At 44.3% G+C, this 21,844-nt stretch overlaps 2 protein-coding genes across 9 annotated transcripts in view; one reads left to right on the forward strand and one right to left on the reverse strand.

Annotated features, from left to right (window-relative positions):
* bbip1 (BBSome interacting protein 1) overlaps positions 1-16,151 on the forward strand; it is a 29,276-nt gene extending 13,125 nt beyond the window's left edge. Inside the window, exons 5-6 of one of the 6 annotated variants that reach the window (XR_009507366.1) lie at positions 15,085-15,304; positions 15,805-16,151. Coding sequence is in view for 5 of the 6 variants with exons in the window: in XM_059946984.1 (XP_059802967.1) it covers positions 15,085-15,179 (95 nt within the window). In the remaining variant the exon portion in view is untranslated. Of the gene's footprint in view, positions 1-11,845; positions 11,877-15,084; positions 15,305-15,804 lie in introns of those variants that run through there. The other 5 variants (XM_059946984.1, XM_059946985.1, XM_059946986.1 and 2 more) reach the window with 5 other exon arrangements.
* Positions 1-21,844, reverse strand: part of pdcd4b (programmed cell death 4b) — a 50,351-nt gene that overhangs the window by 8,173 nt on the left and 20,334 nt on the right. For all 3 annotated transcript variants that reach the window (XM_059946982.1, XM_059946981.1, XM_059946983.1), the window contains exons 3-7: positions 20,001-20,095; positions 17,785-17,898; positions 16,173-16,394; positions 12,446-12,543; positions 12,117-12,231 (exon numbers count right to left, since the gene is read on the reverse strand). In XM_059946982.1, the coding sequence (XP_059802965.1) occupies positions 12,117-12,231; positions 12,446-12,543; positions 16,173-16,394; positions 17,785-17,898; positions 20,001-20,095 (644 nt within the window). The remainder of the gene's footprint in view (positions 1-12,116; positions 12,232-12,445; positions 12,544-16,172; positions 16,395-17,784; positions 17,899-20,000; positions 20,096-21,844) is intronic.

The raw sequence follows: 21,844 nt of genomic DNA on the forward strand, positions 1-21,844 counted from the left end.
TTGTTGATCTACTCTTGTCTTTCAAATCATTCCCTGACATTCTCCTGTAAAATTTTGAATTCATTGTTCACTCAATGAATACAAGCTGAACAGGCCCTGAGACAGCAAAGCATCCCTAAACCATGATGATCCTTTCACCATGCTTCAGAGTTGGAATGAAGTTTTGGTGTTGGTGTGCAGTGTCCTTTTACCTCCAAACATTGGGGTGTATTTTTTGCCAAAAAGATCAACTATTGTCTCATCTGTCCACAGACCATGTTCCCAGAGGTGCACAGATCATCCAGGTGGGCTTTTGCAAACTTGAGATGTGCAGTAACTTCTTTTTGGACAGCAGTGGTTTCCGCCGTGGTGTCTTTCCAAGAACACCATTCTTGTTAAGTGTTTTTCTTATAAGTAGACATATGGGCAGAGACTTTAGGAAGATCTAGATATTTCTGCAGGTCTTTTGTAGTTACCCTTGGGTACTTTTACAACTCTTCCCTCAGCAATGTGCTCTTGGTGTGAGCTTTGCAGGATGCCCACTCCAAGGGAGAGCATCAACAGTACTAACTTTCCTCGAATTGTAGAAAGTTTTTCTTACTGTGGACTGATGACCACTCAAGTCTATAGAAATCGTCTGTAGCCTTTTCCAGCTTTATGCATCTCTACAGTTCTTTTTCTAAGGTCCTCTGAAAAACTATAAGATACAGGAGCAGAATTAGTCCATTCAGCCCATCGAGTCTGCTCTGCCAGTCCATCATGACTGTTCCCAGATCCCACTCACCTGCTTTCTCGCCGAGTCCTTTAATGCTCTGACTGATCAGTAAACTATCAACTTATGCCTTAAATATACCCCACAGACTTGGCCTCCGCCACAGTCTGTGGCACAGCATTCCATAGATTCCTACTATCTGTCTAATAAAATTCCTCCTTACTTCTGTTCTAAAAGATCGCCCTGTGGCGACACATTTCCTGGCACATTCGAACCGACTCACAATTAGATAGCCTACGGGGGTTTGCGAGCACAGAGCTTTGGAGCCTCTGCGCCATGGGGGGCCGGTTGAGGGAGGCTTAAAAGTGAGGCTGAAGTTTTCGAATAAAGTTTTTTTCCTTCGACTGCAGTTACCGACTCCGTGTCGTAATTTTAGCGCTGTGTGTAGCACACCGCTACAATTGGTGACCCCGACGGTCCAAACGATTTTTGGACCAGAAATGACCGACGCCGCCTCTGTTCATGCGGTTTTGTTGAAACTGCCGGGTTTCTGGACACAGCGCCCGGACCTATGGTTCCAGCAAGCCGAAGCCAGATCACCTCAGAAGACACCCGCTACTACTACGTGGTGAGCTCCCTCGACCAGGACACAGCGGCCCAGGTCACGGAGTTCGTACAGTCGCCTCCGGCAGACGGCAGGTACACGGAATTCAAAGCCCTGCTCCTCAGGACTTTCGGACTCTCACGGCGCGAGCGGGCTGCCCGTTTACTGCACCTGGATGGCTTGGGCGACAGACCTCCATCGGCTTTAATGAATGAGATGTTGTCTCTGGCCGACGGACACACATGCCTCATGTTTGAGCAGGCATTCCTGGAGCAGCTGCCCGAGGACATACGCCTGCTGCTGTCCGACGCGGATTTCAGTGACCCCCGGAAGGTGGCAGCCCGGGCGGACTTGCTGTGGAACGCCAAAAAGGTGAGCGGGGCGTCCATCGCACAGATCTCCCAGCCACGCTCCCAGCAGCAAACCAGTCCAGGCCCGGCCGCAGAGCCTGCCAACCCCCGGCCCAATGAACACTGGTGCTTCTACCACCAGCGGTGGGGCGCAGAAGCCCGCCGTTGTCGCCCGCCCTGCAAGTTCCCGGGAAACGCCAGGGCCAGCCGCCGCTGATGGCTACGGCGGCTGGCCATCGGGATAGCCTCCTGTATGTGTGGGATAGAAGGTCGGGACGCCGGTTTTTGGTCGATACTGGGGCTGAGATCAGCGTTTTACCTCCGACGAGTTACAACACCCGCAGCAGGGCACCGGCTCCCCCCGTGAGGGCCGTGAATGGCAGCACAGTAAGGACCTATGGCACCCGTCAGGTGCAGCTACAGTTCGGCTCCAGCCAGTTCACGTGGGACTTCACACTGGCCGCCGTAGCTTCTGGGTGCGGATTTTTTGCGGGCTCACAGCCTACTGGTCGACCTGCCCAGGAAGAGACTGGTACACGCCGAGACCTTTCAGACGTTCTCCCTGGGTGCAGCCCAGTTGCCAGCCCCTCACCTCGGCTCCATCATGCTGTCCGACAACGACTTCACCAGGGTCCTGGCGGAGTTCCCATCGGTTCTGGCACCGCAGTTCACAGCGGCCATGCCCAGGCACGGCGTACAGCACCACATCCCGACCCAGGGACCACCCCTCCACGCCCGCGCTCAGCGGCTTCCCCCCGGACAAGCTCCGACTGGCGAAGGAGGAGTTCCAGAGGATGGAGGAATTGGGGATCATCCGGCGGTCCGACAGCCCATGGGCCTCCCCCCTGCACATGGTGCCCAAAGCGACGGGGGGCTGGAGACCGTGCGGCGACTACCGCAGGCTGAATGAGGCTACCACACCGGACCGCTACCCTGTGCCGCACATTCAGGACTTTGCAGCAAACCTGCACGGCGCACGGATCTTCTCCAAGGTAGACCTCGTCCGTGGGTACCATCAAATCCCGATGCATCCTGACGACGTCCCCAAAACGGCTTTCATCACCCCTTTCAGCCTTTTCGAGTTCCTCCGCATGCCGTTCGGCCTGAAGAATGCCGCACAGACGTTCCAGCGGTTAATGGACGCGGTGGGACGGGACCTGGACTTCGCGTTCATCTATTTGGATGACATCCTCATAGTCAGCGGCAGTCGTCAGGAGCATCTGTCCCACCTCCGTCAACTCTGCGCCCAATTGAGTGAGTACGGTCTTACAATCAACCCCGCCAAATGCCAGTTCGGACTCGATACCATTGACTTCCTGGGCCACAGGATTACTAAAGACGGGGCAACCCCTCTGCCCGCTAAGGTAGATGCAGTCCGCCTCTTTCCCCGACCCACCACGATCAAAGGCCTTCAGGAATTCGTAGGTATGGTCAATTTCTACCACCGCTTCCTCCCTTCAGCTGCCCGGATCATGCGCCCCCTGTTCGCCCTGATGTCGGGTCCGAGCAAGGACATTACCTGGGACAAGGAGTCCGCCGCCGCTTTCGTTCAAACGAAGGAAGCTTTGGCGGACGCCGCAATGCTAGTACATCCCAGAATGGACGCCCCTACCGCCCTCACAGTGGACGCATCAAACACGGCAGTCGGTGGGGTGCTGGAGCAACTCATCGCAGGATCACTGGCAACCCCTGGCGTTTTTCAGCAAACACCTGCGACCACCCGAGCTTAAGTACAGTGCTTTCGACCGGGAACTGTTGGCGCTCTACCTGGCAATCCGGCATTTCAGGTACTTCCTAGAAGGTCGGCCCTTCACCGCGTTCACGGACCACTAACCGCTTACCTTTGCGTTTACGAAAGTGTCCGACCCCTGGTCGTCCCGCCAGCAATGCCACCTGTCCTACATCTCTGAATACACGACGGATGTCCGGCACGTCTCGGGTAAGGACAATGTCGTGGCGGATGCGCTCTCTCGCCCTACCGTTCATGCCCTTTCCCAAGGGGTAGACTTTGAGGCACTGGCAGAGGCGCAGCAGGCGGATGAGGAGATTCCGAGTTACAGAACCGCAGTCTCCGGTTTGCAGCTCCAGGACCTCCCCGTAGGCCCAGGTGAGAGGACCCTACTCTGTGACGTCGCCACCGGCCAGCCCCGTCCAGTCGTCCCGACAGCATGGCGGCGCCGCGTTTTCGACTCCATTCATAACTTGGCGCATCCCTCCATCCGGACAACTGTCCGGATGGTTTCCAGCAGGTTCGTTTGGCACGGACTCCGCAAACAGGTCAGTGAATGGGCCAAAACGTGCATGCACTACCAGACGGCCAAGGTGCAGCGGCACACCAAAGCCCCACCACAGCAGTTCCACCCGCCCACCGGCGTTTCGACCACATTCATGTGGATATCGTGGGCCCCCTGCCAGTGTCGCGCAGAGCATGACACCTCCTGACTATTGTGGACCGGTTCACAAGATGGCCAGAGGCGGTCCCGCTCACGGACACCACCTCCGAATCTTGCGCCCGAGCCCTGATCGCCACCTGGATATCTCGCTTTGGTGTACCAGCCCACATTACCTCCGACAGAGGCGCCCAGTTCACCTCCAGCCTGTGGTCAGCTATGGCCAGCCTTTTGGGGACTCAGCTGCACCACACAACTGCCTACCACCCACAGTCGAACGGGCTAGTGGAGCATTTCCACCGTCACCTGAAGTCGGCCCTCATGGCCCGCCTGCGAGGAGCCAACTGGGCGGACGAGCTTCCCTGGGTCCTACTCGGCATCCGCACAGCGCCCAAGGACGACCTGCACGCCTCGTCGGCCGAGTTGGTATACGGCGCGCCCCTGGTCGTCCCCGGGGAGTTCCTACCAGCCCCAAGGGGGCAAGAGGAAGTACCCGCAGCAGTCCTGGGCAGACTACGCGAGAAGCTCGGTAACTTGGCCCCCATACCCACTTCACAGCATGGGCGGCACCCGACCTGTGTACCCAAAGACCTACAGAACTGTAAGTTTGTGTTTGTACGAAGGGGCGGGCATCGGCCGCCGCTGCAGCGGCCATACGAGGGGCCGTTTATGGTGCTCCGGAACAACGGGTCCACATTCGTGCTGGACGTTGGGGGGAAAGAGGAGGTTTTCACGGTGGACCGCCTCAAACTGGCCCATGTGGACCTGGCACAACCGACCGAGTTTCCGGCGCCTCGGCGCAGAGGCCGACCTCCCAAGCAGGTTCTGGCCCAGACTGTGGACATTGGGGGGTGTATCGCCGGTTCTGGGGGAGGGTTATGTGGCGACCCATTTCCTGGCGCATCCGAACCGACTCACAATTAGATAGCCTACGGGGGTTTGCGAGCACAGAGCTTTGGAGCCTCTGCGCCATGGGGGGCCAGTTGAGGGAGGCTTAAAAGTGAGGCTGAAGTTTTCGAATAAAGTTTTTTTCCTTCGACTGCAGTTACCGACTCCATGTCGTAATTTTAGCACTGCGTGTAGCACACCGCTACAGCCCCTCAATTTTGAGGCCATGCCCTCTAGTTCTGGATAAAACCACCATAGGAAACATCCCCTCCACATCCACCTGATCTAGTCCTTTCAACATTCAGTAGGTTTCAATGATTCCCCCTGCATTCTTATAAATTTCAGTGAGTACAAGCCTAAAACTGCCAAACACTAATAATGTTAACTCCTTCATTCCCGGAATCATTCCTGTGAACCTCCTCTGGACTTTCTCCAATGACAGCACATCATTTCTGAGATATGGGGCAATACTCCAAGTGTAGCCTGATTAGTATCTTATAAAGCCTCTGCATTATTTCCTTGCTTTTATATTCCTCTTGAAATAAATGCCAATGTTGCACTTGTCTTCTTTGCCAGACTCAACCTGTAAATTAACATTCTGGGAGTCTTCAACGAGGACTCCCAAGTCCCTCTGCACCTCTGATGTTTGATTTCTCTCCCCATTTAGATAAAAGTCTGCACGACTGTTCATTTTACCAAAATGCATTATCATACATTTTCTAACACTGTCACTTTTTTTGTCCATTATTCCAATTTGCCCAAGTCCTGCTGCAATTGCATTACTTCCTCAATGCTATCTATCCCTACACCTATCTTCTTATCATCCACAAACTTTGCCACGAAGCTATCAATTCCATTATCTAAATCACTGGCAAACAATGTGGAAAGTAGCGATCCCAATACCGAAACCTAGGAACACTACTAGTCACTGGCAGCCAAATAGAAAAGGCTCCTTTTATTCCCCCTCGCTGCCTTCTGCCTGTCAGCCATTTCTCTATCCATCTTCCCTACAAAGCCCCGGGATTTTATCTTGTCAAGTAGCCCCATGTGTGGCAATTTATTAAATGCCTTCTGAAAATTCAAGTAAATGACATGCACTGCTTCTCCTTTGTCCACCCTGCTTTCTTCCTCAAAGAACTCTTAATAGATTTGTCAGGCAAGATCTCCCTTTACAGAAATCAAGCTGACTTTGACTTATTTAATTGACTTACCTGACTTATTTTTTATTAGTCTTAGTCTTTGACTTACTTTATCATTAGTCTCCAAGTACCCCCAGACCTCATCCTTAGTAATAGACTCCAACACTTCCCCAACCACTGAGGTTAAGCTAACTGGCCTATAATTTCCTTTCTTTTGCCTTCCTCCCTTCTTAAAGAATGTAACTTGTAATTTTCCAGTCCTCCAGGACTATGCCAGAATCAAGTGATTCTTGAAAGATCATGATCAATCCATCAGTTAACTCTTCAGTAACCTCTCTCAGGACTCTGGGATGTACTCTGTCTGGTCCAGGTCACTTATCTACCTCAAGACCTTTGAGTTTGCCTAGCACTCACTGACTTCTGGCACATTGTTAGTATCTTCCACAGTGAAGACAGATACAAAGTACTTATCAAGTTCACCTGCCAAATTTCTTTGTTCCCCATCACTAACCCCCCAGCATCATTTTCCAGTGGTCCAATATCAACTCTCACCTCCCTTTTACTCTTTGTATCCTGCTTTATACTATTGGCTAGTTTGCCCTCATATTTCATCTTTTCCCTTATAGTTTTTTTAGTTGCCTTTTGTTGGGATTTTTAAAGCTTCCAAATCATATGATTTCCCACTCACTGTTGCTACTTTATACGCCCTTTCCTTGGCTTTTATGCTGTCCTTAACTTACCTTGTCAGCCACAGTTGCCTACCCCTGCCATTTGAGAACAACTACTTCTGTGGGACATATCTATCCTGCACCTTGTGAACTATTGCCAGAAACTTGCCATTTCCGCTCTGCCATCATTCCCGCCAGTATCCTCCTCCAATCCACCTGGGCAAGCTCCCCTCTCATGCCTTTGTAATTCCCTTTATTCCACTGCGATACTGATACATATGACTTATGCTTCTCCCTCTCAAACTGCGGTACAAATTCAATTATAGTATGATCACTCCCTCCTTTATATTAAGCTTCCTGAGAAAATCTGAGTTATTACACAACTGTAACTGTAGCACATTCTGCAGCTGTACAGGGCCCTGGTGAGACCACACCTGGAGTATTGTGTGCAGTTTTGGTCTCCAAATTTGAGAAAGGACATTCTTGCTATTGAGGGAGTGCAGCGTAGGTTCACAAGGTTAATTCCCGGAATGGCAGGACTGTCATATGTTGAAAGATTGGAGCGACTGGGCTTGTATACACTGGAATTTAGAAGGATGAGAGGGGATCTGATAGAAACATATATTATTAAGGGATTGGACACACTGGAGGCAGGAAGCATGTTCCCGCTGATGGGCAAGTCCAGAACTAGAGGCCACAGTTTAAGAATAAGGGGTAGGCCATTTAGAACAGAGATGCGGAAAAACTTTTTCACCCAGAGAGTGGTGGATATGTGGAATGCTCTGCCCCAGAAGGCAGTGGAGGCCAAGTCTCTGGATGCATTCAAGAGAGAGTTAGATAGAGCTCTTAATAGATAGCGGGGTATAGATAGGGCAGGAACGGGGTACTGATTGTGTATGATCAGCCATGATCTCAGTGAATGGCGGTGCTGGCTAGAAGGGCCGAATGGCCTACTCCTGCACTTACTGTCTATTGTCTATTAACACCCAATCTAAGATAGCCTTTTAAGAGCAGTTTTGCTTCAGCCTTTCCCATAGTAGGATCAAGCTGCTCTAAAAAGCCACCTCGTAGACATTCAACAAATTCCCTCTCGTACAATGACACCAACCTGATTTTCCCAATCCCTTTGCACATTGAAGTCCCTCATTACAATTTGGAACATTACCTGCCAATCTCAACCCCACAGCTTGGAGGTCTATATTCTGATTCCCACAATAGTTTTGATTAAGGCATGGTGCACATAAACAGATCTTTATTGAGAACAGCAGGCTCTGTCAGTAACCTGACTTTTTGTGTTTTTTTTTAAATAACGCAAGTCACCTCTACAACCCATACATCCAATCTCATCTCATTGACTGGAACGCCAGACTGCAAATAGATTCGTAGAGGTTCACATACTTTTTCCAAAAAAGTATGTATTGGATAGTACTGGATCATTTTTCTCAAATCAATGAACAAGTATAATATTTTTGTGTTATTTATTTAACTGTGTTCTCTTTATCTACTTTTAGGTCAACTGAGTTTTAAGAAATGACTATCTGATCACATTTTAGGTCATGTTAATGCAGAAAGAGAAAATTCTGCAGGGTTCTCTTACTTTCTCACAACACTGTACATTATTATTATGCTTTTAATATACTAAAGTACTCCAAGCTGCTTATCAGTAGGCTACCAAAGAAAATTTATGAGGCGCTGTAGGCCATCAGCAGCAGCAGAATTGTACTCAACTATAATCTGTAACCTCATGGCCCGGCATATGCCCACTTTAGCAGGTCAGGGGATCAACCCTGGTTCAATGAGGGCAGGAGGGCATGCCAAAAACACCACCAGGCATACTTCAATACGAGGAGCACCATGGACAATACAGGACCACTGCTTGTCATAAGCAGCAAGTAACAGTCAGAGCCAAGTGGTCCCACAATCAACAGATCAGATCACATTCAGCCGTGAAGGAGGCTCCACAAATATCCCCAACCTCAATGACAGATGTGCCCAGCACTCCTGTGCAAAAGATAAGCTGAGGCATTTGCAACAATCTTCAGTCAGAAGTGCCAAGTAGATGATCCAGCTCGGCCTCCTCCACAAGTCCCCAGCATCCCAGATGTCAGTACGCAGCCAATCCGATTCATTCCACGTGATATCAAGAAACGGCTGAAAGCACTGGATACTGCAAGGCTACAGGAGCCCAGACAAACTCCTGGCAACAGTCCTTAAGACTTGTGCTCCAGAACTTGCCATGTCACAAGCCAAGCTGTTCTAGTGCAGCTACAACACTGGCATCTACCTAGCAAAGTGGAAAACTGCTCAGGTATGACCTGGACACCAGAAACAGGACAAGTTCAACCCAGCCATTTACCGCCCTATCAGCCTACTCTCAATCATCAGCAAAGTAATGCAAGGGGTCACCAACAATGCTATAATGCAGCACCTACTTGGCAATAACCTGCTTACGGATGCCCAGTTTGGGTTCTATCAAGGCCACTCAGCTCCTGACCTCATCACCTCCTCGGTTCAAACATGGACCAAAGAGCTAAATATCAGAGGTCAGGGGAGAGTGATAGCCCTCAACATCAAGGCACCATTTGACTGAGTATGGCATCAAGGTGCCCTATCTAAAATGGAGTCAATAAAAATTAAAGGGAAGCCCCTCCACTGGTTGGAATCATACCTGACACGGAAGAAGATGGTTGTGGTGGGTGGAGGTCAATCATCTCATCCTCAGAACATCACTGCAGGAGTTCCTCAGGGAAGTGTCCTAGAGTAACAACCATCTTCAGCTGCTTCATCAATGACCTTCCTTCTGTCATCAGGTCAGAAGTGGGAATGTTCGCAGATGACTGCATAGTGTTCTGCACCACTTGACACTCCTCAGATAGTAAAGCAGTTCATACCCAAATGCAGCAGGACTGGACAATATCCATACTTGGGCTGACAAGTGGCAAGTAACATTCAAGCGACACAAATGCCAGGCAATGACCATCTCCAACAAGAGAGGCTCTAACCATCATCCCTTGACATTCAGTAGCATCACCATCACTGAATCCCCTACTATCAACATCCTTGGGGTTACCATTGAAAGGAAACTGAACTGGTCTAGCCATATAAACACCGTGGCTACCAGAAAAGGTCAAAGGCTAGGATTCCTGTGGCGTGCGACTCACCTCCCAACTCCCCAGAGCCTGTCTACCATTTACAAGGCTCAGGTCAGTAGTGCAATGGAATTCCTGTCCCTCGCCTAGAAGAGTGCAGCTTTATTCACACTTGAAGCTTGACACCATCCAGTATAAAGCAGCTCACTTGATTGGTACCCCTTCCACAAGCATCCAATCCCTCCACCATTGAAGAACAGTTGCAGCAGTGCATCCTATCTACAAGATGCACTGCAACAACACACAAAAGTTCCTAAGGCAGCACCTCCCAGACCCACAACCACTACCATCTAATAAGACAAGAACAACAGGTACCTGGGAAAACCACCACTTGGAAATCACCCTCCAAGTCCCTCACCATTATCATTTGGAAACATATTGCCGTTGCTTCATTGTCACTGGGTCAAACTCATGGAGTTTCCTCCCTAACAGCACTGTGGGTGCACCTACACCTCAGGGATGGCAGCAGTTCAAGAACATAGTTCATCACCACCTTCTCAAGGGCAAATAGGGATGGGCAATAAAAGCTGGTTTAGCCGGTGACGCCCACATCATGTAAATGAATAAATTAACAAAAAAAAGTCCAGGCTGGAAAAGGTATGTGAACTCTTGTATTTAATACCTGGTAGAGCCTCCTTTAGCAGCAATAACATTCATCTGTAGTTGCTGACCAGATTTGTACAATGGCAATGAGGAATTTTAGACCATTCCTCCTTAAAAAACTCTTTCAGTTTATCCATATTTCTGGGTTACCTTGCATAAACAGCCCACTTCAGTTCATGCCACAGCATCTCAATTGATTTAAGGTCTGGACTCTGATGTGGCTATTTCAAAACTCGAATTTTCTTCTTTTTAAACCATACAGTTGTTGATTTACTCTTCTGCATCATTCAATTTCTATTAAGTTTCAGGTGACAGACTGCTACCTATCATTCTCCTGTCTAATGTCTTGATACAATTTTGAATTCACTGTTCTCTCAACAATTGCAACCAGTCCAGGCCCTGAGGCAGCAAAGGAGCCCCAAACTATGATGTTCCTTCCACTGTGCTTCAAAGATGGGTTGAGGTCTTGGTGTTGGAGTACAGTCCCCCACTTCATCCAAATGTAGCAGTGTGCATTTCTGCCAAAAAGTTCAATTTTAGTCTCATCTGTCCACAGAACTTTGTCCAAAACATGTTGTGCAACATCGATGTGAACTTGTGCGAACTTGAGACATGAAGCAATTTTTTTTTTGGAGATCACTGGTTTCCTCCGTGGTGTCCTTCCATGAACACCATTCTTGTTCAGTGTTTTTTCTTATAGTGGACACATGACAGAGACTTGAACAAGCTCTAGAGATTTCTGCAGGCCTTTTGCTGTTACCCTTCGGTTCTTTCTCACTACTTTCAGTACTGCACGTTGTGCTCTTTGCAGAATGCCCACTCCTAGAGAGTAGCAACAGTACTGAATTCCCTTCATTTGTAGACTATTTCTCTTGCTATGGTCTTATGAACACTCAGGGTTTTAGAGATGCTTTTGTAGCCTTTTCCAGCTTCATGCATCTCTACAATTGTGCTTCTAATTTTCTCTGAAAGTTTGATTGAGAATGGTGCACATAAACAGATCTTTCTTGAGAAGAGCATGCTCTGTCAGTAACCTAGTGCTATGTCTCGTTTTAGGGATGGGCACCTCTACAACCCACACCTCCAATCTCATCTCATTGATTGGAACACCTGATTCCAGATAGCTTTTATAGAAGGCATTACCCCAGAGGTTCACGTACTTTTTTGTATCTAGACTGCGATTGTTTAAATGGTTTACTCAGTAATGACAAACAGTACAATTGTTTGTGTGTTTATTAGTTTAGCCAGATTGCTTTTGTCTGTTTTTGAGACTTAGATGAAGATTAGACCACATTTTATGAGTAATGAATGCAGAAAACCAGATAATTGAAAAGGATTCACAAACTTTTTCTTGCAACTGTAGATTACAGAGGAAATAATGCTTGCTCTGGGCTCATATAGAGCCAGAAGGCTAAATGGTTCCCTTCCAATGATGAAAGGAAATACAGAAAAGTGTTTGATGCTACAAAAATGTCTATTTCCAGTTTTATAAAAGGTAATTACTGAGATAGAAGGAACCTTGAGTGGACATTTCAAATAGTGGGAGAATCTAAGACCATAGGGTACAAGAAGACAATAATACTCATTTAAATTACACACTGTATCAACCAATACAAGAGAATACCCTAATATACCTCTTGGGTAAGTTGTTCAACAGGCCTTTGTCCACCTCCTGTTCCCCATACGTTGTCCAAACGCACACCACCCCTCTTCATGCTGAGCAGCACAGTTGCTCTACCCAAAGCAACTCTGTAGAAAGGGGGAAAAATAGAATCGGTTAACTTTAAAATCAATTCTGGCCATTTATCAAAAGATATTACTTTTCAAATAATCAAAATCTTTACGTCAATGTTTCTAATTATGGATGAAGTTCAAATATGCACTTTATTGCTGCTACTAAACACTCATATTTATTCTGATAATTAACCACACCTATATATTTTGTGCATTCAGTAATACATACCTGGCGTTCTCACAATCCACCTTGCCTTTATAACTTTCAATATAACTTTTTGACAGAATTTCATCTGTTACGGCTCTTGCGATGAATTGGCCTACCAGCTGGAACAGCAGAAAAAATGCAAATAAGTTTTTATTGATTGCTGTGCACATGAAAACCAATTTTTAAGAAAAAAAGAGAAGTTGATTTCAGTATAATGAAGATGAGGAAGAATAAGTAAAGTGGTAACAAAATCCCTACAGTGTATCTTGGCTTGAAATCAGGTTCAATCTTAAGAAAAACACTTGAATAAAGAGCAACACACACAAAATTCTGGAGGAACTCAGCAGGCCAGGCAGCACCTATGGAAAAGAGTAAACAGTCGAGGTTTCAGGCTGAGACCCTTCATCAGGACTGGAAAGAAAGAAAGTAAGAAGGTGGGGGGGGAGGAGAGGAGGTAGTACAAGATGATAGGTGAAACATGGGAGTGCAGGGATGAAATAGAGAGCTGATTGGTGGAAGAGATAAAGGGCTTGAGAAGCAGGAAATCTGATAGGAAAGGACAGAAGACCACAGAAGAAAGGGAAGGGGGAGGAGCACCAGAGGGCAGTGAAGGGCAGGTAAGGAGTGAGAGGTGGGAAACAGGAATGGGGAATGGTGAGGGGAGTAATTACAGGAAGATCAAGAAATAAATGTTCATGCCATCAGAATGGAGGCTACCCAGATAAAAAAAACAAGGTGTTGCTCCTTCAACCTGAGTGTGGCCTCATCGTGGCAATAGAGTGCCATGGACTGACATGTCTGAATGAGAATAGGAAGTAGAATTGAAATGGGTGGCTACTGGGAGATCCATTTTTTTTCTGCCAGAATGTAGGTACTCGGCAAAGCGGTCTGCCGATCTACTGTGGGTCTCACTGATATACAGGAGGACACACCGGGAACACTGGACATAGTAGATGACCCTAACAGACTGTTTGGGGCCCTAAATGGTAGTGAGGGAGGAGGTGGAGGGGCAGATGTGGCACTTGTTCTGCTTTAAAGGACAGGTGCCATGAGGGAAATCCATGGGAAAGGACAAGTGGATAAGGGAGTCACATAGGCAGTGATCCCAGTGGTTAAGTGGGGGGGGAGGGAAAGTTATGCTTGGTGGTGGTATTCCGTTGAAGATGGCAGAAGTTACGGAAAATTATGTGCTGGATGCAGGAGCTTGTGGTATGGTAGGTGAAGACAAGAGGAACCCTAATCCTGGCGTGGTGGCAGGTGATGGGGCAAGGGCAGACATGTATAAAATGGAAGAGATGCAGGTGAGGGCAGCGTTGATGGTGGCGGAAGGGAAGCCCTTCTCTTTGAAGAAGGAAAATAAAAATAGTTTTCTCATGTTGAATTGAAACAGTTGAAATAACATTGGATCACATACATCACAAATAATAGTTAACCAAAATTAATTTATTAGCCTGGATATTGACTTATTGAAAGGTGAAGCTCAGTGTATTAGGGGAAATATCAACATATCAAATCTCCATGGTCATTTGACAGTATCACTAGAAAGTAATGACAGGAAAAAATAGAACTGCAGCCTGTCAGACACAAAATCTTCATAACAGCATTTTACAGGGTTTAGTCTCCCCAGAAGCCACCCCCCCCCCCCCACATCCTTCAGAGATTCACTGTTCTCCGTGTGAACAAATTTCTTCTTATCTGAGATGACTGGTCTTATTATGAGACCATGAATCTTGATACTTCAGTCAGTGGAGTCATTATTCCTGTATCTCCTCTTCAAAATCCTATGGATATTGTCACTCGTTCTTCTAACATCAAGGTGCAAGGGCCCTGTCTAACTAATCCGAACAGCAAATTCACTAACCCAGGAATCATTCTGATAAATGTGCACTCCAAAAGTGTTTTTGTTGCAAACACACTGTTCCTTATGGAAGAAAAAAAATAAATCAGGCATCAGATCTTGCTGTTTTATTGTGGATAATTTCTGGGAATTACTTTTTGTCCTTCCCAAAATTCTACGGTTATGCTTTATGTAATATCAGAGGTAAACCTCACCTAATGTTTTATTAGTCTTGCAGGTAGATGCCATACTAAACTATGGGATATTGCTGCAGAAGCAGACTTTAAAAAATAATTTCTTCACTATTTTCAATTTACTTTATTAAAGCTTGGATTCAGTTTTCCTTACCAGTGGGATGGGGAAGTGAGGAAGTGGCTAAGTGGGCAGGAAAGAGACAAAATGGCTTGGTGTAAGAAGCAGAATCATTTAGTTTGATTCACCCCATAGCAAACTATAAACAAACATAAGCACAGAAGGAATGCAAATGATGAGTTGGTTTATCCAGATTCTCTGGAGAATGAAAGGAAAAAAATACAGATTGTACTTGTAGCTTCTTTAGCATGTTAACAAATAAAAATAATATGATGCAGAGCCAAGAAGAAACCAACACACAAGACTGACTGTAAAGGATATTTTACAAGAGTAGAGGAGTGTGGTGGAGTTTAGGGAGGGAACTCTAAATTTGAATAACTGAACTAAAACTATCTGTATCAAGTATTAACAGATAAATTCTTTCCCAAAAATGTTGTTCTTTATTGCACCTTGTGGTGCACTGGGCACCATTTTTCTGCCGATTACCTAACGTTTGACTTTTTTTTACAAGTTTCAGTTGCTAATTTGATGCTCCACCTAGGATGGATGAAAAGCATGCAGGAGCCAGCCAGATTCAAACTCGGGACAATCTGCCTTGAAGTCTAGTGCTGATGCCACTACACCACCAGCCATCAATGTAAACAAAACAAATGCCTCTGAATTTCTGCCTCTATCTGCACATACATGGAAATCTCTGAACTGTGAATGTTTTCAAACACCTTTGTCCTGTGGTAAGGCTTTTTGAATCTGATTACATGAAAGGGAACTTTGATCAGATTCAATCACTGCTCCAGGAACACAGAGACAGGGTTGGGCAAGGGTTCAGAAAGTATATTGTCTGGGCGTTATTAAATAAAGCTAGGGTCCAAGGGGATGAAAAACAAGTCAAAGTCCAGGCTGAAACAGGACATGTCTGAATGTGGTGAGGTTTTATAATAAACAAACCGAGAACCAGAGTTCATAGAGTATGAATGTGGAATAAAATAAATACTGCAGTGTGGGTTATATTGCAAGTTCAACAATTCTGAAGAATGCCAATTCAGAAATGCCAGGAAACTTACTCCTGCAGATGTTAGCTTTATGATCTTTTAAAATTTTCCTTACACAAAAACAAAATACAGAGCTGATGGAACTACTGTCTTAGATATGAAAGAGAAATATTTTTTAAATTAAGAAAAAGTGCACAGAAACCTATTGAGTTATACAATAATATGTCTATCTTTGATTCTAGGCACTGGAGGTGAAATCCATGTCTCTCTGGGAAACAGCAGAAGCAGCCATCATTAACATCTCAATCGATCGCAGAAGAGACAAAACTAGCCCACATATACCAATTTGCTAAAGTGTCCCATAGGCTTGGAAATGACTAGTATAAGAAATTAAAAATAAATAAATGTTATACTGATGCAGTCGTGACCTGCTGCAAACTAAAACCAAGGAATATTGCAGCAATGAAGCAGGGAGCTTCAATTTGCTTTGTAACACCCAATTTGATTTGCTTTATACTGGCATGAAATGCTTGCAAAAGAAAAACACTGCATTCCCAACAGTAAGTGTGAAGAAAAACAAAGAAACTCATTTAGCATTTCATGCACTAACATGTGGTGCTCCAGGAGTGTCTAAGGCTAGTTCTGGCAATTCCTTCAGTAGCATATCGAATGATTTTTCCACATCATTTGTAGTGAGCACTTTCCCACACAAATCAGCCAGAAGTCTGGAGGTAAGCTCTCGGTGGCTAGCCTTCCCCTCCAAAGCCAACGATACCGCTAACACTGGCACTGTACACTTCATTTCTCCAAGATTCAAGTTCTTCAGCAGTTCCTACAAAACAAAGCAGTACATTTTTTCACTTCAATTTGAAAGGCAAACCTAAGATTATTGTAAGTGAACAAATACATTATCTGGAGTTGTTGTGGGGTGTGATTGATTAAGAACACCAAAAAAAAAATGCATTGAAGTGTTCCTTTTGCAGAACGTCAGAGCTCTCTTGTCATCTAGTGCTATATTGACATATTTAGGGAGCTAGAAGTTATCCTATATTCCTGACCATTCCAACCAGAGCAAAAAAAGGAAGCCAGGAGGAATGAGCCTCAAAACAGGAAGAGACAAAATAAACAAGTAACTAGATTAGAGTCTGTGAAAGGGTTAAGATTTACTTGTAATACTGGTAATAAACTTTGAAACAAAAATATTGGCACTGACAGCAATTTGCCAATTGTTTTGCATTGAGCATCATGCTTCTCACAGGTTTACCAGGCAAGAGACCCATAATTAATTCCAGTTACCTTGATTGACTTTACAAACAGGCAGAATTTGATGTAATAACATAGACAAGGAACAGCCATGCAACATTTGTTTTGCTTTCTCTTATTAAGGTTACTTTAGTTTTACCAACTCTATTTGAATTATATTCAAATATTTTGCTTTTCTCTCAGGTTCACATGAAATCTGCTGGCAAATCAAGAAAATTCTGCCACATCAGGATAATCTCATTTGACTTCAACTTTGAGAAGTCTTGTTATTAATACTGTAATTTGGGATTTATGAAAGAGATTACATATGCACAAATATTCTGAGCTGGTTTTACTGAAGTCAGCCTAAAGACAGGAATGATAAGCTTCCATATTTGAGAGAGTAATGGAGTTAGCCTTGAACAATTAACCTGGCAAGAATATATTTTACAAAGCAAAATTTTCAGAGAAAACCCCACATTTTAAAAGTTTTTTTCCTCCCTTGCTTCTGTCTATAGGACGTTACAATGTATTTACAAAGTACATGTACTTTGCATGTTTACATAGTGACATTTGCTATAAATTTCAAATTCTTTGGTTATAAAATGTTGAATGACAGTGGATGTGCAAAGTGTTGGAATATTTCTATGTTGATGTAATGAAACATTCAATGGTGCTGCATAGGGGTGCTTCCATACAAAAGTTTCTATAAAGATAAATTAACACCACTGCATTAGAGGGTATAAGACTATTAAAGAGCAGAATTTCAGGAAGAAAATAAAAAAAAGAAACTCAGGGTAGGGATAGCTGAGGAGGGAGAGGGAGAGCGACAGACAGAGAAACAGATAGACACACAAACCAGAGAATAAATGTAATTTGAAAAACAGTCGATAAGAGTTTGTATAATTTTTTAAAGAAATAAATCTTTAAAAATTCAAATAGCCACACATCTCAGATTAAATAATATTTTAAGTACATACCATAACCTCATTAGTGTCACCGTGTTCAAAGTATTCTTGTACAATTGGAGTCACAGTTTTCTGAAAAGCCCCTTCATCTAAAGGTAGAACCACTGTTTCATATATACAATTCTCCTGTTGGTGCATACAATAACATTGAGATCTTACTTTGCATTTGTAAACTGAAACAAATTTACTAAATTAAAGAGTTTCTGAAGTTATGGGATTAAGTGACCTGTTAGTTAAAGGAGCTGAACAGTCATTAGTTAAAGAACTAAAAACAAGTTGCTTTTAATTAATGGTGACTGAATGCTCAGGTGTCCCTTCTCATCTCTTGAAGATAGTGACATGTCGAAATAATTCTCCCAAATATTTGCCTCTGTTGTGCACAATAACATGCAAGCAACAATTTTATTGACAGGATTGACTGTTGACTCAATGTCAGTGCAAGATAGGACCAAGCAAGGCAACGTCAATGTTCCCACAATTTCACCATCTTTCTCGCTGCAATATTTTACCTCATCACCATGAAACCTTTAAAGCGGAGATAATCCACAGGTTCAATGGGGATTTGTTCCTTACTCTAGGACCTGTTTAAAATGATGCTGGTGAAGTATGGGAATGATTTGCGATAGCAAAAACAAAAAAAATTACTGTATTAATCACACTTTTCCACGGATACAATCAACTAGCCTATAATTTTCCTTTCGGAGATGAGCTGCTGAATCGCCTGCACAACCTGGTGTGAACTGAAGTCTCGAAGGTGCAGGAGTGGTGCGGCGTGGCTTATGTGGGCCAAAACGAGGTGGCTCGGCCCAGGCATGAGCCAATGTTGGGAGTGGACTTGGAGGCGATTTGCATGGGCCCAGGAGCAAGAAAAGGCCCAAGGTTTGAACAATTTAAGTGCCATGCTAAATTGGAAAGGTCAGGGTGTTGGGGCCACAGGAGAGGGACGAGCCGGTTCAACTCGCTACTCCATGAGGTTTACTTGTCTGAACTGAGGCTGTGGGTTGCAACTAATGGACTCCTGAATTGGCTGCAGTACTAACTGGCTTCATGGCTATGGACTCACTTTTGTGAACATCAGTTCTAAATGTTACTTTTATTGTTTGCACAATCTGTACAGTCCTGCACATAGGGTGTTTGATGGTCTTTGTTTTTTTTATTGGGTTTCTTTGTTTTGAGGCTGAAATAAATCTCAAGGTTGTATATAGCATGTATACTTTGATAATAAATGTGCTCTGAACTAAAGTCATTCCATCTTCAAACCTCAAGCTACAGTGCACAGAAGGTGTTTGGGTATGCACATATTTAGAAGACAAGCTCCAAGTTATCAATATGTTCAAATTGGTATTTTGAAGCAAAACTATTTTGGAGCAAAAGGTACAAATTGGTATTTTGGGTCCAGGCCCTGAATTAGGACCTTTGGCATCTACTGATGCTGTTTGACCCACTGAGTTCTTCCAGCATTGTACTCACTGTTCCAGATTTCAACATCTAGTCTCTTTTGCCTCCATCATTGTGTTTATTGAAGTATTATGGACCTTACAGCAAACATCAGAAACAAAAATACTGTACATCACTTCATACTTCCTCCCTACAATTAGGGTCCACAATGAAAACCTGGCAAATGTACGACAATTTCAGTACTTTCAGAGCCATTTCTCAGTAAAAGATAACACGGATGGTAAAAATAATCACCTTTATAATACCAGTGCAACCTTTTGCTATACCAGGAAATATTCAAAAATCAAGAGCTCAATCAGTACAAAAGCTAGTGACCCTGCATTGCTGAACACTTCCGAGACATGGACTTCAATGGTCACCTCAAATCATTATTGATCTTTCATCAACATCATCTTTGCAAAATCTTCCAAACCAAGAAATGCTTGCTTTTAGTTACACTATTGGAGAGAGGTTAAGATAAGTGGATTAAAGGCAGTTTAAACAAAATGATCATATTTAGTATCCTAATGAATAAGTTCAACAAAACCTGCTCAGTGTTTGAAGATGCCCATTAACCATCATTTGAATAAAGAAAAAAAATCGTGTCATGGAAAAAGTAGTGACAATAGCAAGCTTTGAGAAAGGAAGGAGTATTTCTTAAAGGTTCATTTCATTCCAATCAATCACAGAACATTCTATTCATTGTTTTGTTCACTATTAGAAAATAGCTTTAAAAAAACCAAAATAAAGAAATTGTTTCAGTTAAAATCTGGTGCTCATCACTCACTCACCTGATCTTCATCATAATTGGGATCTCGAACATCCACTTCTTCCAGGTCATACACCTCACCAGGTGACCCCCAGACACCTTTGCCCCCTGCACCACCTACCAAGGGAATTGTACAATTTAAAGAAAGAATATTTATGCATATTTATTAAAACTACATAACAAGCTTCTTCCAAGAGTGGCTGGGAGGGAAAAGGGGCAAACAATGAAGAGTGATACAGTCGGCCCTCCTTATCCATGGGGGATTGGTTCCAGAGGACCCTCCCCCCCGCCCCCCAGCAGATACCAAAAAACACAGATGCTGAAGTCCCTTATTTAACCTGTCTCAGTGTGGTGGACTTTAGGACCTGGCAGAGCTCTGAATCCGCAGTCTTTCTGTTCACAAAAATAATTACGATCACAATTGAAAATAAAGTGCAAATAATAAAGCTATTGGAAAGAGGTGAAACACCTTCGGTCATTGGAAAAGCGTTAGGCTACAGTCAGCCAACGATCTGAAAAATTTAAAAGGATAAAGTGTGAAAGGCCTTGCCCCCATGAAAGCTACAATTATTACTATTTTCCATTGAGGGTTTTTCCATTGAGAGTAGGGGAGATTCTAACAAGAGGATATGATTTGAGAGTTAGGGGGCAAAAGTTTAAGGGTAGCACGAGGGGAAATTTCTTTTCTCAGAGAGTGGTAGCTGTGTGGAATGAGCTTCCAGTAGAAGTGGTAGAGGCAGGTTCGGTATTGTCATTTAAAGTAAAATTGGATAGGTATTTGGACAGGAAAGGAATGGAGGGTTATGGGCTGAGAGCGGGCCACTGGGACTATGTGAGTGTAAGCGTCGGCACAGACTAGAAGGGCCGAAATGGCCTGTTTCCGTGCTGTAATTGTTATATGGTTTATACTAAGCAACGCAGTAGTTTAATTATTGAAATACATACGTTTCTTAGGTGTTTTATATGCATAGAAGGGTAAAATATATACTATATACTAACACAAACGTTTTGACTGACGCTAAATAATACTGAATGTACCTGTTCTGACTTACTTAGTAAGAGAACTTCCGGTTTATTTTATCCCGAACCACGGTAACCTACGTACATCCTCCCATATACTTTAAATCATCTCTGGATTACTTATAATACCTAATAAAATGTAAATGCTATGTAAACAGTTGTTATACTGCATTGTTTAGGGAGTAACAACAACAAAAAAAGTCTGTTCATGCTCAAACAACAAGTGCTGGAGAGAGTACTTTCGGGTTTTTCCGATCCGCGGTTGGTTGAATTCGCACATGCAGAACACGTTGATAAGGAGGGCCGACTGTATAACTCTGGTTTCAAAATGCAATAATTTAAAAAAAATTATATTCTAAAATTCCGATCCAAGAGACTATCGAGTCAAATTGAAGTTACAGTGAATATCTGTAGCTGCCAGCTAACCTTAACATACTATCCTAAACCAATGTGCTTAACTGTAGACAACAAAATTGAGAAAATATGGAATTTTTTATTCCATGTTTTTTTTGAAAAAAGTAAAACATACATATTTAGACAAATGTGATGTCACCCTCAAGTATCAGTGAACAGAGTTGACCTTCAATTTGCATGAAACCACGACCAACATGATTCCTTTCACAATACACAGCTACGTATTTAGGCAGAGTTTGCCCTTCGAGCTGCACCACCCAGTAATCCCACTTTAATCCTGGCCTAATCACAGGACAACTTACAATGACCAATTAACCTATGAACCAGTACATCTTTGGAATATGGGAAGAAACAGGAGCACACCATCTCCCACATGGTCACGTGGAGAACGTACAAACTCCCTACAGGCAAAAACTGGAATTGAACACATTG

The sequence above is a fragment of the Hypanus sabinus genome, chromosome 22, assembly GCF_030144855.1.
Source record: "Hypanus sabinus isolate sHypSab1 chromosome 22, sHypSab1.hap1, whole genome shotgun sequence".
Classification (NCBI taxonomy): Eukaryota; Metazoa; Chordata; class Chondrichthyes; order Myliobatiformes; family Dasyatidae; genus Hypanus; species Hypanus sabinus.